Genomic DNA, 15,396 nt, shown 5'->3' on the forward strand with positions numbered 1-15,396 from the left:
TGTAAATGCCTTGTTCTTAGCGTAATTGTGTACGTGTACATGACATATTTGTAAATATGACAAAATAAGCGTGCCTTTTACAAGAATTTACAAATTTTTATTTCATATTCTGGCGTAATAAAGTAATGATTTTTAAGAAGGTATAAAATAATACCATAAAAATGGGTGAACAGGTTATAGTATTATTTTATTACCAGTACGAATCAAGTTTTGAAGTTGACGTTTTCAAATTGAATCAACAATTGTAACACCTGTTGAACAGTCGATCATTTTCTTTCTTCACTATTTATATTAGTAATAAATACACACTACCACACCGATCGCTTCAATCTAGGATACCCTATGTTATGAGGAACCAGACAAACATCTAGGACACAACCGATAGATGAATTATTAGATCTCTGCTTTCGAGCAGAGATCTAATAATTCATCTATCGGTAATTCATCAAACGGTTACGGCTGGGCCGAAGCCCAGTGTTAACCGTTTGGCGCCCAAACTGTGAATGACTATTTTTTGACCGTGTTGCCGTACTTCTAATAATAATTTGCCTGAAGATGTTTCCTTCAGAAACGAAACACGTGCCGCAAAGCAAAATATGCGTGAACAAAATGGCAGTCGGAGATAGATAGCTAATATAGAAAGATACAAAACTTCTGATAATAATCTGATGACAATAATGGTGGTGAATCTTTCAATGTCGGTATATACTAATAGTAGCAGAATTAAAAAATAATAATTCTAATGAAATAACTACAAATATAATGCTTCAGAAGCCGGACTCAACGCTATTTGCATAGGTAATATAAAAATAATAACAATTCTCAGTAAAATGTGTTTATTAAATCGTACATCGACGTCCATAAATCAAACATTTCAGTGTTTCGGGATTCAAAACCTTACAATTTGCTAATAAAACAGTTGATCTAGATTGATTGATATGAGTGAAACGTTCAAAATATAATTAATTATTTACAAGATTAATAATAATTATAACTAGATAAGTATATAATAATCTTTTTTATATTTTTGTTCAGTACTTTGCTGTCTCAACAAATTTATCTAAGTATCTAAATTTTGTTGGCCTAATTGTTTAACAAAAATATAAGTTAAGTATATTTTTTATTGTAACGATTCCAAATAAATTTAATTATAACAATAAAAAAATATTACACCGTTGTTTTTTTTTTATAAAGAAAAGTTAATTTCTCTCAAATTTTTTTTAAGTTTCTCGTCTGTTAAAACGTTTTTTTATAGAGACACAAGTATACACGAATACAACACACCTTAATTTCTGCAAAATATTTTCTGGAAGGTAGGATCACAAGTCGTTACTTTGATTACAGTATCTTATATGGCGTCTACATCAAGCGTAGTGATGTTAAAAAGCGATCGAAATTTTCAATTTGCCATTTTTTTTCATGGTATGGGTATACTCGGTACGATGAAATGAGGAAATGGATTCTAGTTTAATTTTTCATCTTTCTAATCCCCGATCCATGCACAGATTTTATAAAGTTTTCAAAGATTGCAGCTGTAATTATATTAAGTAATTATACTAAATAACCTTCCACCAAATTACTAATCAATATTTTTATTAGAAATAATTAAACGAAAATACCTGTAATATTATCATTACATTTAAATAAAATAAATTTACTGTTGTATTAATCCAAATAGGTACCTACTTGGAACCACATACATAATTATATAGATTATTATTAAAAAAAGAGTTTTGTCAAGTTTGTGAATGAAATTAATATATCACAATAATAAAGACCCAAGTACAAATATAATTAACTGCAATGGTAGACAAAGTTGTGGGATAATCGGGAAGCTCTATTCGTGGAACACCTAAATATATATTATAATTTTAATTTACGGTCTTTACATATTTCTACAGTAAAATTATGTCCCTAATACTTAAAACAAATAACAATAGGACTATCTACGGAAATGTATATCGTATATACATATTATGTGGCACAGACTACTTTTATCTTATTATCATAATAACCAAGTATTCCTTAACTATAGAAAAGAGGATTCCATCGATTATAAAATTATTTATTGGATCTGTAAATTAATAATAATCTAACCAGTACACTGCAGATGTAGTGGCTCTATCTGCAAATGTTTACAATACTTAAATATTCATAGGTGTAAATAAATAATAATAAGATTCAGGAAGAAGATGGAATTCCAATGACTAGATACTTAAAAACTACACTACCTCAACGTAACTTCAAAAGACGAACGTCATGAAATATGTATCTTAAAAACATTAATCTACAACATAACAAAGTAATTCATTCCACATCTCTGTGTTAGTGCACATCATGATAAATTTAGGTGTATTTAATGTATAATATTTATAGGTACGTTGGTAATTTTATAATATTTTAAGTGTAATTATTATTAAACAACTTTTATTAGTCTATTACATTATCTACTATTAATGAAATACTCGGTTCAAAAGAAGTTTTAATACGCTATTATTTTATGGTGTTTCATCGAATTATGCTAGAATAAAATTCATCCATCCTAATTTCATATCATATTAAATACGTAAGGCACTCCATTAATTTTGCTGCTTTTTTTGTCGAAAGAGATCTAAAATACTGACACACAGAATTCTTCTATAAAAGTGAAGACCACTGGAAGTTACTGGTAATTAACACGCACCGGACATTTATAAGACATCATCATTTAATTAAAAGCTCAAACAATTACTTACGTCGCCGATTGAAAGACTTGAATTTTAACTATAAACGAGTTTATACATCAATATTATAATTATTAAATTGAGGCAAGTGATGAATTTATTTATTAGCTTTTGAGTTTTAAAAATTATTGCATAAAGAAATTAAATATTGCTCTGCCGAAGAAAATTCGTTGTGAATAGGTTCATAATGTGTTCATGTGAATAATATTACGCTTTAATTTCAGTGTGGGTAACGATGTAAGTGGTTATATGCTTTTGTGTTAAAATTTTACAACTTATTATTATAGTTTATATCGGTTTAGTAACATTGGCACAAACTTAAAGACTAAAGGAAAAATTAAACATTTGATTCGATTTAATGTCCTACAAAATAATTTTTATCACAGACACAACTAATAGAAACGTATAGTTAATCCATCTATTTAGAATAACATACTCTTGTCATATTATTTGTACAAAAAAACAACCAAGATAACATTATTTCAACACAGATCCAATTTAATAACAAAAAAAGTTAATTTCATACCTATCCAGTTTTTCATGTTTAGTTGGCGCAATGTCTATGACGTGAGAAATAAAACCACAACAAACACTTTACATCGACGTTGTTGGACCCCTAATATTTAATTAAAAAGCCATTTATTCATAAGTAATCTCTTTAAAAATTTTATCAAATTTAACTACCTAAATATACCTACATACATGACTTGTTTCATTACTTCCTGAAAAATTTCATGTTCAAATGTTAATATAATTCCGCGCGACGTCCATTGTGCCCCTTGATATATTTTCGTAACCAAATTATTTATTGGTCTTATAGTCAGAAAATTTTATTATATTATAGTATTACTTTTAAACTTATTTTATTAACGTATCAGGTACTTACGAAAATACATAGTAAATGTTTACTTTGAAAAGACGATACTGTTTGAAACATTATTCAATTATTCAAAAAATAATAAAATATTATTAACTGTTTTAAATTATTTTGATTTAAATATTGCAGATCTCATTTGACATTATTATTAAATGATACAATTACTTGATGAACTTTCATTTCTTAAAATGAAATACTACGGTACTGAAGTAACTGTACTCGTAGATATTGTTTCTGATACAATAATTTGCAGAAATTTCGTTAGGCTTATTGCGCATCGATTTATGCTCGCGACAAAATCGTGTATATATTTGTCTAAACGTTGGTCCCTATAATTGCTATTGTAATTTTATGCTGTCCATATTAACGCGGAGCGGTTTGGGGCATCGACGCCGCGCGTTCTGCGGCCGGGCTCTCCGAATAAAGGCACATTGAGTCATGATTCATATTGTTATTCTATGCAATGTAGTACCTAACATTCGCATATCCCTTAATAAAATTGTTACTCTTCCTTTTAAGGTCGGTCTAAAACTAGTTAAAGGGATTAACTAGATAATTAATATTCTACTTATAATGTATATATGAATTTATAATGTCACACCACTACTCCTCCCGTCGATTCATGATCGCACACTAACGATTTTATCACATTCTAAAGTTCTATGACATCAAACTTCCATCGTGACTACGTCATTTTGGCAACATGGTGGTGGAACTAAAAATTGTCTAATTAGCTAAGTGGCGAAATCGCCTATAATTAGAGCTAAAGTGTAGACAACTAAAAGTTATCTTCACACTTGATTTCCCGCGATGTCGGTTGCAACGACCACTGCGGTTCTGATGGTACATCCCAGTCGGAGAAAGACTCGTAAGAAAAATTATCGCTAGTGACATCCTCTAAAGCCACCTCTGTGCGACTGAATGCTTCCGCAAATTTTCCTATTTCGGTCGAGCCAAATGCTTGCTGAAAGGCGGGCAAGGGCACTACTGGTGGCCGTTTCTCTTCGGGTGGCGATCGCCGTGGTTCAGCGTAGAAACGATCCCGTGCAGATCGGGGCGTTTCTGGAGGCACGGCTCTCGTTGTGGAAAACTCGGGCGTGTTTCCGTGCCTGATGCCATTTTCTCCGCTGTAAGAAGTCTCATCGTATGGCCGATAAGGTGTCGATCTTCCATCTTGTATACATGCTGGATTTTGAGCATAAATGTGAGGGCCCTGAAATGAGGTAACACTACAATAAATATTTTCGTATTTTATGTCAAAATTAATTCGGTTGGATTTAATTCGGAAAAAAAAATCTTGATATGTCTTTTTAACGAAATTTATTATATAATTTAAAAATAAAATAGACACGCGTCGGGCATTTAAACACGCGAGCTCCACCTTCGAACTCGTCACACTTCCCAATAGGTGAGATTGAGGTCAATCGTGGGAACTTTTCATAGCAAAAATATTTAAACTAGTTGTTCGCAGATTTACCCGCGTACATTAGAGTGAAAGTATCTTTTGTTTCTGCTAATTAAGCTAGAATATATATCTATCTATATGTTAATCTAAAATAATATATTCAAGTATTTTACAAATTTCATATTTGTAATGTTAATAAAATATTCAATTAGCACAAACCATATTATTTAAGCATAAACTAGTATAAGTAATTCAGTAAAAGACATATCAAGATATCTACCTTAAGGGGCAAGTAAATCATGGATCAGAACTATCATTTTTCAGTATGTATTTTTAGTATGTATTAACTAGACAGTACAGTGGTACTAAACACTTGATAGACATACTTAAACACATTTTTAGATACACTACTACAACATTTTTATATTCATCCTTACCGTTATCCTTCACTGGTAACACGGCAGCATATATCAACGCTAGCAAACTTACCGTTCCATTTTCATCTATTAAAAAAGCTTCATTTAAATTTTATTTTATATATAAAAAATAATGTATGTACCTTACCTTTATAGAACGGCAGTCAGAGGGATAACGCATATTTTCACGTGAGCACGTGTTGCGCAAGGACCACGTGCCGTTGACTGCGTTGGCGCCACTCCAACTCCCGCCACCGCTCACAACACCCATCTGAAATAATGTAGCAATACCAATTGCATATAACTTCAACTGTAATCTTTGTACTGATCTTCTTATTTTATTTATTTAAAAATATGAAAAATATCAGCAAATATAATAATATTTTATTTATGATAGTAGAAATACTAGTTTCCTTTCGAATTTAAAGTGACCCATAACAAAAACTACTGGATATTTATTCTGAACACATTAACACTATCGTATTATATTAAATACATACTGTTATTAACTTACGTTACAGATAAAGTATATTTGGTGTCTTGTCCAGTAGGACAAGGACTGAAACTTTAATGAGTACATTCAAAGTTTCAGTCGCTGATTTAGTAATATGAGTAGTATCACTTTCTATAGTGGCACATATATGGTTGCATTAACTGCGTTAACAAATAACCTGGTCTGAATCTAGCTCGTAAGTATTTCAGGAATTGATGATTCCCCGATCTTTTATATCTTATATCGTTAACCATACAATAACAATATACTTATTAACTAATAATACAAGAACACAAAACGTAAAAATACACTAATGAAACTCATTAGATATATTACTTATTTTTATATCACACCCGTGTTCCAATTATATTTCATATAGATAAAAATTGTTATTCGATACTATCAATCGATATTTTAATATTAAAATTGTCGATTTACCCCTTGTATTATGTATACAATCATAGGAAATAAAAAAGATTACCTGATAGTGAGGCCACATCTGCGTCTCGCAATAACCAGAGCCGCGTCCGTTCAGCCCACATTCTAGAGGTGGCTGTAAATAAAAAAAAAAAGAAGAAATAATAAAAAATCGGTATGTTTAACATAATTAAACTATTTACTTAATTTATGTAAAATTATGATTATATTATATAAATAAATAAATAGTATCTGTATCTTTAGTATATACACTATCCAAATTTGGTACCTGAACAACTATATTTTTTAAACCTTGCGAGGGGTAAAATATTACACTACTGCGAGTTCATTACCTAGACCAATTAACTAGTAATGTACATTTAGGTATCAGTAAAATAATAATTTCTCTTTACTTTTGTCCACGTAAATATTTAGGCCGGGCTGTATGTCATTGAATTGTGAAGTTCGATGGTGCGAAACGTATGTTCCGTCGGGTATCGATTCAGAGGCCGGCTGAAAGTGCCGCCAACGAGGCCGCCCGGCCGCCGCGCACGGCTCGTCCTCGAGTACACTGCCTCCCACTGATATACTTTACACATACATATATACAAGAAAGTACTATATCTTTCCTATTTCAAAAATTTCTTCAAATCAGAATACTTATTTTATTATACCGTATTGGTAGCAAACAATATTGTTAATACCTGTTTGCAATACTAGGGTTGTCACGTGCGTTTTACCGACTGTATTCCCTATACTAGTCAGTATGTACTGTCTTTATAATTATACATAAATTGTTCTAGTTGACCGACAAAATAACTGATATATTTTCAGTTTCTTGCAAATATGGCGCTTAACAACAGAATTCAAACATCTTGTTTCGATATTCTATTTTTCATTATTTAACTAATGATTCGACGCGACTTCGCACGGATGCAAATTGTACATACAAACTTACCATAAAAAAAACATGTAAATAATACAAACGTTTGTCAGTTTGTATAATATAATATAAAAGCACATTCATTTATCTAAGCACATCGACACTGTCATCATGTCACTACTGTTGTCACGCGACAACAGCACAATGTCTTATAAATCTCACCAAGTAACTATATACACTTTACGAAAAAAAAAACTTTATTTAAAATACATAAAATTTTATAATTCTTCCAGATATGATTGGTTACTTACAAATCTCATTCCATATTATATATAAACGTGAAACATGCCTCTGTCTATTTTCTTGAGCTATTACTATTCAGTTGACACATATCTATTATCTCTTGTACTCCAACGGACTACACAATGTTATCATCAACAACCTTTCAATGGAGTTCAATAGACATGAATAATAATTGCTTTCAATTGTACCTAAAATAACCCGTTTAATATCCGCATACATACTTGTCAAACAAAGTAGTTGAACTTCTGAACTTATGACAGAATGGCTCTATAGATAATAATAGAATAAGTAAGTGTTCAGTTTGATGTGGAGTTAAATATCGTGGAATGTATACAATCTGTAGGTACATGAGATAATGTTTAGTGTGTCGGGCTCGGCTCGGCTCGGGCGCGGAGTGGGTGGTATAGGACGCATGGCGGGGTGGGCTGGCGCCGATCGATGTCCGTCACTGGCTGTGCACCGCGTTGCAGCTACTGCATCCATCACAATTCATATCTCAGCAGACGTCGTTAACCCCCCCAAGTGACAACGGAGTAGACATTACGATGAAACATATGAATTTGTTCCGCTACGATTGACATGTTAACGCCAAATTCAACTAACACGAGGAATTGTTTCATTTTTCATGTTGTGTTGTGTTACTTATATAAAATATAGTAAGACTGTCTTTTAATTTTATAAAATTGTGATATATTATTACGTGTTTCTTTTTTATTATTAATAGTCCAAATAATTATTATTTAATAATTAAATTTAACAGGACTAAATTTAATTTTATCCAATGTATCTGATAAAAAGGAAATATTTTCCTACTTTAAAAAAAACAACCAAATTGAGAACCCCCTTGTTTATGAAGTCGATCGAAAATATTGTTTGGGATTATATAAAGAGTTGTAATATAAAGGTGACGAGGTATAATAATGATATTATAATATTATTCATTGTTTTAACTATTCGTAGTGCACTAAAAATAGATCATAACAGTAATTTACAAAATACTTTCTTGCTCGTAGAATCAACAAACTTGCTACGAAATTCGTAGCGCGTTCGGCGCAAGCGCCCGCTACGATAGGCCTACGATTTAATAATATCATGATTTAAATGTAATATGTCATATTATAATTAAATAAAATGATTCCATTCATTTACTCTTTTGTCATCTACCTCATAACTTAGACTATACCAATTACTTTTTTTTTTTTGTAAGAGAATTCAAGAAAACGTATCTAAAATTTTTATTAGTCCCAAATTAAATTTAATATATTTATGTTTTTATTATTAGTTCCGCTCAATTTTATAATGACAATTAATCATACAAGTTATCCTACTATATAAATTTGCAAAAAAATATTATGTTGTTTAAAATATATTGCTCTATAACCGCCCTTATATACGAGTATGATGGCAGACTAGTGGCGGGAGATTTGCGGAGGCCAACTATCGAGCGGCGAGCGGTGAGCGCGCGCGACCCACGTGACTTATCGATCAGCGAGGCGCCCACGACACTCGGAAAAATCAACCGCTGACAGCTTTCACAGACCACCCCACCCCTCCTCCCTCCTGCCTGTTTCGCCTCGCGCCTTACTCCTCGCTGCCATGCCACTACCCCCGCCCTCATTAGCGCCTTTGTGCCGCTCACTTGTCTTGTAATATGACGCCGTAATGATACCACTTTTTATTCGATTATTCAATGACTTATATCTTGGTTTTGTGATTTTTATATTATTTTGTATAAAATAACTCTGAATAGTTTTATGTTTTTATAAAATAAATATTTTAGGCAAATCGAAATCACTTATATATATATATATATATATATATATATATATATATATATATATATATATATATATATATATATATATATATATATATATATATATATATATTTAATTCACTATCAATGTAATATATAAATGCTTATTTTATTCTATCATGTACTATGATCCATTTAATTAAACATTTATTACTTACGTATTTATTACTTTCTCGCCAAAAATGTCTATGATAGAGTTCAAGTTTACGGATAACACAATGAACGATTATCTTATTTATATCGATTTATACGTTAACAAACTTTTTGGAATTTCAAAGTTGAATAATCAATAAGGTTCCATTAACATATTAATAATGATCACAGAAATTGTTACCCGTCATGGCGACTGGATTCATACCAATTTAAACTTTATGTTTACCGCTTATGATTGATAGTAGTTTTTATTATAAAGGAAATGTACTACGAGAATGCCGAGTGTCCTTTGACACTGACCTACATAACTTTGACTAGCTTTTTTGCTCTGCGACCATATTTTTATATTGCCGCAAAATTATTACTTTGTTTACATTTATTTCGCTACTACGATACAAATGTTATGACATTCATAATTTAGGACCTAAGTTTAGAACTTTTACATATAGATTATGTGTATTAAAAGTTTAAATGAATAAACAACTTATTCTGGCTATAAAATAAGTTCAAATTACGTTTATGGATTTTATTTTTATTCGACTAAATGTGACATTTTATAATGAATTGCCTATACATACTGGAATTAACGATTGCACCAACCACATACCAGTTTTATTGTTATTCGTTTTCATAGTATATTGCTGTCATATATCTATAATTTCTCTAAATCTCTTTATATTCGTATATTATTATCTTTGCAAATTGTTAATATAATAATACTGACAATAAATTACGATAGCCTAATAAATCTAAGAAGTAATTACTTATGAATTTCATTTTGAATACTTTTTTTCTTTTGTGCAACTTAATATGGTATATAAGCTGATAGCCCACCTGAAGAAAAGTGGTAATCGTCGCCTGTAAATATGAATATTACCATGGACATAACAGAGAATATTATTTCGCCTATGATGCCCTTTATGCGTTGTCATTTCTGACGACTATGGTGTTATGCCCAGTGATTTCATTGCCATATTCTATTCTTCAAACCGAAACATAGCCATCATGGTAAAAATACGAAAGGGACAGAAATACCCAAACAGACGACTTTTGTACCAACAAAGCGGAAAGAATTATTGCTTTTTTAATTTTTCCTCTGTAAAATATTTATGATAGAATTATAATTATTAACATTTATTTAATCTTACTGATAATTAATTTTAAGCGACTTCTTTAAGAAGAAGGTTCTCAATTTACCTGTATTTTTTTTTTCAATATTGTGCAAAATTTTGTTAATTCTAAATTGATTATTATAATTCTTTTGCTATATACAGGAGGAATCCTACCTACCGTATTGACTTTTAATATACTCGTATTAATTTTGGCATGATTAAAAGAGCAGGTTCTTGAAATAAAATTTATCAATAAAAAAATGTAATATGTACTTACCGTGGGCGGATGCGGCAGTTGTAATGCGGGAGTGAGTGCGCGCTGCTCCCTACGAGCCAAAGCGCGCCGCACGCGCGCCTCCTTTGCCGCGTAAGCACCGTAGTCTACGAAATAAATAACAAAACTGCCTTTCAAATATATTATACTTTAATATATAATAACAGTAAAACTTTTTATAATATAGGGAACATTTAAAATAACTTGTGCTTTACAACAGGCGATCATATCGCTAAAAATAATTCCTTACAGATGATCTAGTGGAGACATACAGAGTGAAGACGTTTTGTGACATCTTTCATTTATTTTTGAATCATACAAGGTATTGTAAAAAAAAACTGTCACTAAAAGTGCATCATTTTCTGAGTATTTATAAATTGTTTTACATAGTAATCTTGTGCCCCTATATTTTTACGATACGATTTAATAATCCTACACCACTTATATTAATAAACATTACCACTCTAGCATTATGCTCTAATATTAATAATGGATATTTAATTTACTCTGATTACTTCTTTTATGTACAAAATGACTAGGTTATAGTATTTTAATAAAATTTGCATATCAGTATGTTTGTGAAACATGTAGCTCGAAGTGTACACTACTGAACATGTAATGTTACCGTGTTTAATGCAAATAAAGAATCTGGATCTGAATATGTCTGAGTTTCATAATTAAATTATAAATTTTGTCGTCATCATATCATTCAATATTAATATATATCAATTTCCTTCCTCCAAGTATTGCATAATTAGCATGATTCAAAGACATCTATTGAATGATTTGACAGAATAATCAATCAATGAATAGTTAGAATTCAAGATTCTTCTATGGCACGAAATGAATGGTAGTTACTTTAGGAGAGAAATACTTTCCTGTACATAAATGAATAAATAATTTTTAGAAAAATATAATAATATCCTTTGTTTTAATGTTTTTTTTCTGTACGTAGGTACAAATTATTCGTGTAATTTAAGATTATAAATCATAAAAATTGTAAACGACAATTTATATTTTGCAAATCTAACATTAAGAGAACGAAGAAATTTGTCACTGAATTTGTTCTCTTATTAATGTATAAAAAGATAGACTTATTCATTTTCGAATTCGAAAAAACCGAGTTCATTATTAATTTTAATAATATTGCAAAACTAACATACCAACATGAAAAGGTAGTCCGCTAAAAGCTTAGGGTTATGTGTTCACCGAAACAATAAACATTATAATTTATGGACTGTAAACAATAATTGTCTAGGTAAAGCATTAAACACTGCGCTATTTACAACAGCGTGCTGCGTGCTCAAACTGACGGGCGTTTAAATTTAGAATTGACACTAGTTTAATGTAAACAGCGCAAATCACACAGCAAATGTGCATTTGTAGAACACAGGGAAAGTGATATCCGATCTATCAATCTTGTATACAAGTAGATGTTATGCATCAAACTACTTTATTTATAAAAAAAAACATTCTAGACATTAATTCTTCTATCGCAAGGTTTTACAAAATTATAAATTATATATTTACCAAGTCGATATTTATTTTAATAACTGAAATAATCAAATATTTCTAATAAATAAAAAAATTACTTCAATTGTGACAAAATTATGAACATTGAAACGAAATTACTTAATGAAAATGTCATTTACACTTTTTAATTTGACTATGTTTCATTTTTATAACATAAATTAAATGTTAATCAGAAACGTTTTAATTATAGCATAACAAAGTTCAAGGTTATGTACCTGCTTGAAAGTAATTTAAATCTGTACTTTTAATTTTAATAAATAATTCAGAAGATAATTATTTACATTTTAAAGAATTTGTATTACTTAAGTCACGCTGCACTCAGTGATACATTTGATGACTGAAGTATTTTCGCTCGCGCTGAGAAAATCAATGGCACTATTCACAAGGACGTTGTACTATTGATATATCGTGTCGCCACGCCAATAACCCTAAAGACTGACGTTTATAGGTTTGACATGTGGCAAGAGCCGTTTTAACGTTGATTTTATGTTATGCAAATGAAGTTACAAATGCCTAATAAAACTCAACCCTAAATAGATTTTTATAAGAAGAATTAAAATTTTTAGTGACACGCAGTCGAATAACAAAGAAGCTGTAGAAGTAGTAGAAAAGTTAAAAAGAACAAAATAAGTAAGGGATAAAACTGTTTCACAATTAACTCTTGACGTTAAACATTCTCAGAAGGAAATTACAATACAAATTATTTCTTGACGTGCTAAACTGCGCGAAAAATTCATTTACATATTCATTAATCGTCCTTTTAATCATAATGGCTTCAATAAAAAATTATAGGTACAGTTAGAATAAACAACATACTTAATTTTAGTCGTCTCTCATTGAATTCGTCTAAACAATTGTTATTCATTCAGGACTATTAGGATACGTGACGCTACTACTTTGCATTATTTACGAAGATTGTAGCATTTATGTATATAAAGTTTGGTGTGAATCGCGACGCGGGCGTTAGTAGCCCGGTCAATATGTAGAGTGGCTGTGCGGGCGATCAATTGCGCTGCGACCGACGCGGGGAGGCACGACCACCTGTAGAGCGAGCTGCCCCCGCCGCGCGCCCCCGGCCCACCCCCGCGCCCCCTGTCTTCGACACGTGACGTAGACGATAAGAAATCCGCCCAAACGTAAACATTAATTCTTACTTCATTCCTCATTGTTCAGAATGTCGCTTCGCGCCACGCGCGCATTCCGATCTCTCTTGTATTGGTAAACAAATTACTTGACGACGCGTCATCAGCAGCTTTGTTATTGCGATCGCTACCTACTGTGTACCTACGCCTGAAACTAGTACAATACTTATAATTTAATTACGTTTACGGAATTAGGACGTTAAAGCTGTAGATTTACCGATTTGTATATAAATTTCAATCAATACATTATTAGCATTTTCCAGTTAATACGGTTTAAGATATTTATTTTCTTAAAGAAATACAATTCATTTACACATATAAAGTTTTAACATGTTATTAAAAAAAATCGGTATTAATTGAACTTTTTCCCGTTCTTATTGTAACGATTGCAATTACTACAGACGAATAATAATTATTATTTAAAAATAACACAGATTGTAAATAAATAATAAAGCACATGATAAATTCCTTATTTCCTATATTGTATATTTCAAATAACGTATAATCAATTATTCAGAAATGTATTGTCTTAGCAAAATATTAGGATTGAAATAATAAAAATAGGAATTATGTAGAGTTAAAAAGAAGTCAAAAAGTCATTGTCATTTTACATTATTTCCATGCACCATATAAACATACTCATATAAGTTTAACGAAATGCAATATCTGTATATGAATTTTCTCATTATTATTTGAAATCTTTAATTATTTGAAAAATTTGTACAAGTATATTACACTACTTTTAATATTTGTGTTTCCATTGTTTTGGAATTTATTATGAAGTACGTAATGATAATCTCAGCAAAAACAGTGACTACCTCTACGCGTATTTTATATTAGTTTTATAGTTAACTCTTATATTATTCACTACCAAGTATATTTTTAGAAAATAGCAAAATTAGTTTACTTATAACTTTTATAGAGCGACTGAACTATATAAACTGCTCAATACCAACCCATGGGCATGACATGCTCAGCGTGGTGCAGGTGGTGAGCAGGGTAGTCGTAGCGGTAGTAACGGGCGTAGGCATCGTGCGCGGGCGGCGCGTAGTAGCCGTGAGCGTACGGCGCGTACGGCAGCGGCGCGTACGGTCCGTAACCGTCCCAACCTGCGCTCGCGCCGCTACCGTACTGTCCGTGCCCGCGGTATTCGCCGTAGTTGCAGCAATCCATTGCTCCGCGCGCCCTACGCTCCTGGCAGCGCCCTCCCCTGCCGCGCTACCTTCCATCCTCGCCCTAACCTGCTTGGCCACATCACACTACCCTTGTACTACACCTACCCAATTACTTTATCGTGTACTTCCTAAATGCATCACGAGTATCCCACTCTCTTAATAAACATTGTTTGACTGACGCTACATTACATCAGACCCTCATACGATTACTTCAAAACTATTCAACAAAGTGACTCGAGTTCGGTAATTAATATATGAAACTATTAAAAAATTGTATTGATGTTCAAAGTATACGTCGGTATGACGACTTGCCGCGTAGAGATCGAGCGCAGTTACGCGGCGGGAGTCGGACGCGGGAGCGACGTTAGGTAGCGAAAAGAGGTCGTTCGAGTTTGCCGGCGACGGCGAGATATTCGATGGACGAGGGCGGAGAAGAGGCGCGGGCCGCGAGGGAGGGGCGACGCCCGCTCGCCGGCGGCTCGGCGCAGCGCGACGCTCGACGGACGCCGACTGAAGGCGCCGCGGAATCGATACACCGCCACCGCCCGCCGCACCGCCGTGCCGCGCCGCCCGCCCGCAACCACTACCTGCCTGCGCCCGTATTGCGCGCGAACTTTGTCTTCCCCGATGGAATTTTATATTTAGAACCATGGTGAAACGATTGATCGATACTT

At 32.3% G+C, this 15,396-nt stretch overlaps 1 protein-coding gene across 1 annotated transcript; it reads right to left on the reverse strand.

Moving 5' to 3' along the window:
• Positions 1 to 787: 787 nt before the first annotated feature.
• LOC113511750 (uncharacterized) lies at positions 788 to 14,949 on the reverse strand. Its single transcript, XM_026895464.3, has 5 exons — positions 14,504 to 14,949; positions 10,876 to 10,979; positions 6,396 to 6,467; positions 5,570 to 5,692; positions 788 to 4,813 (listed from the first exon to the last, which is right to left on the reverse strand). Exons 1-5 carry the CDS (start codon positions 14,718 to 14,720, stop codon positions 4,379 to 4,381), a joined length of 951 nt encoding a protein of 316 aa, XP_026751265.1. The 5' UTR covers positions 14,721 to 14,949; the 3' UTR covers positions 788 to 4,378.
• Between the last annotated feature and the right edge of the window lie 447 nt (positions 14,950 to 15,396).

Source organism: Galleria mellonella, unplaced genomic scaffold (assembly GCF_026898425.1).
Source record: "Galleria mellonella isolate WM207_F2 unplaced genomic scaffold, CSIRO_AGI_GalMel_v1 utg117, whole genome shotgun sequence".
NCBI lineage: Eukaryota > Metazoa > Arthropoda > Insecta > Lepidoptera > Pyralidae > Galleria > Galleria mellonella.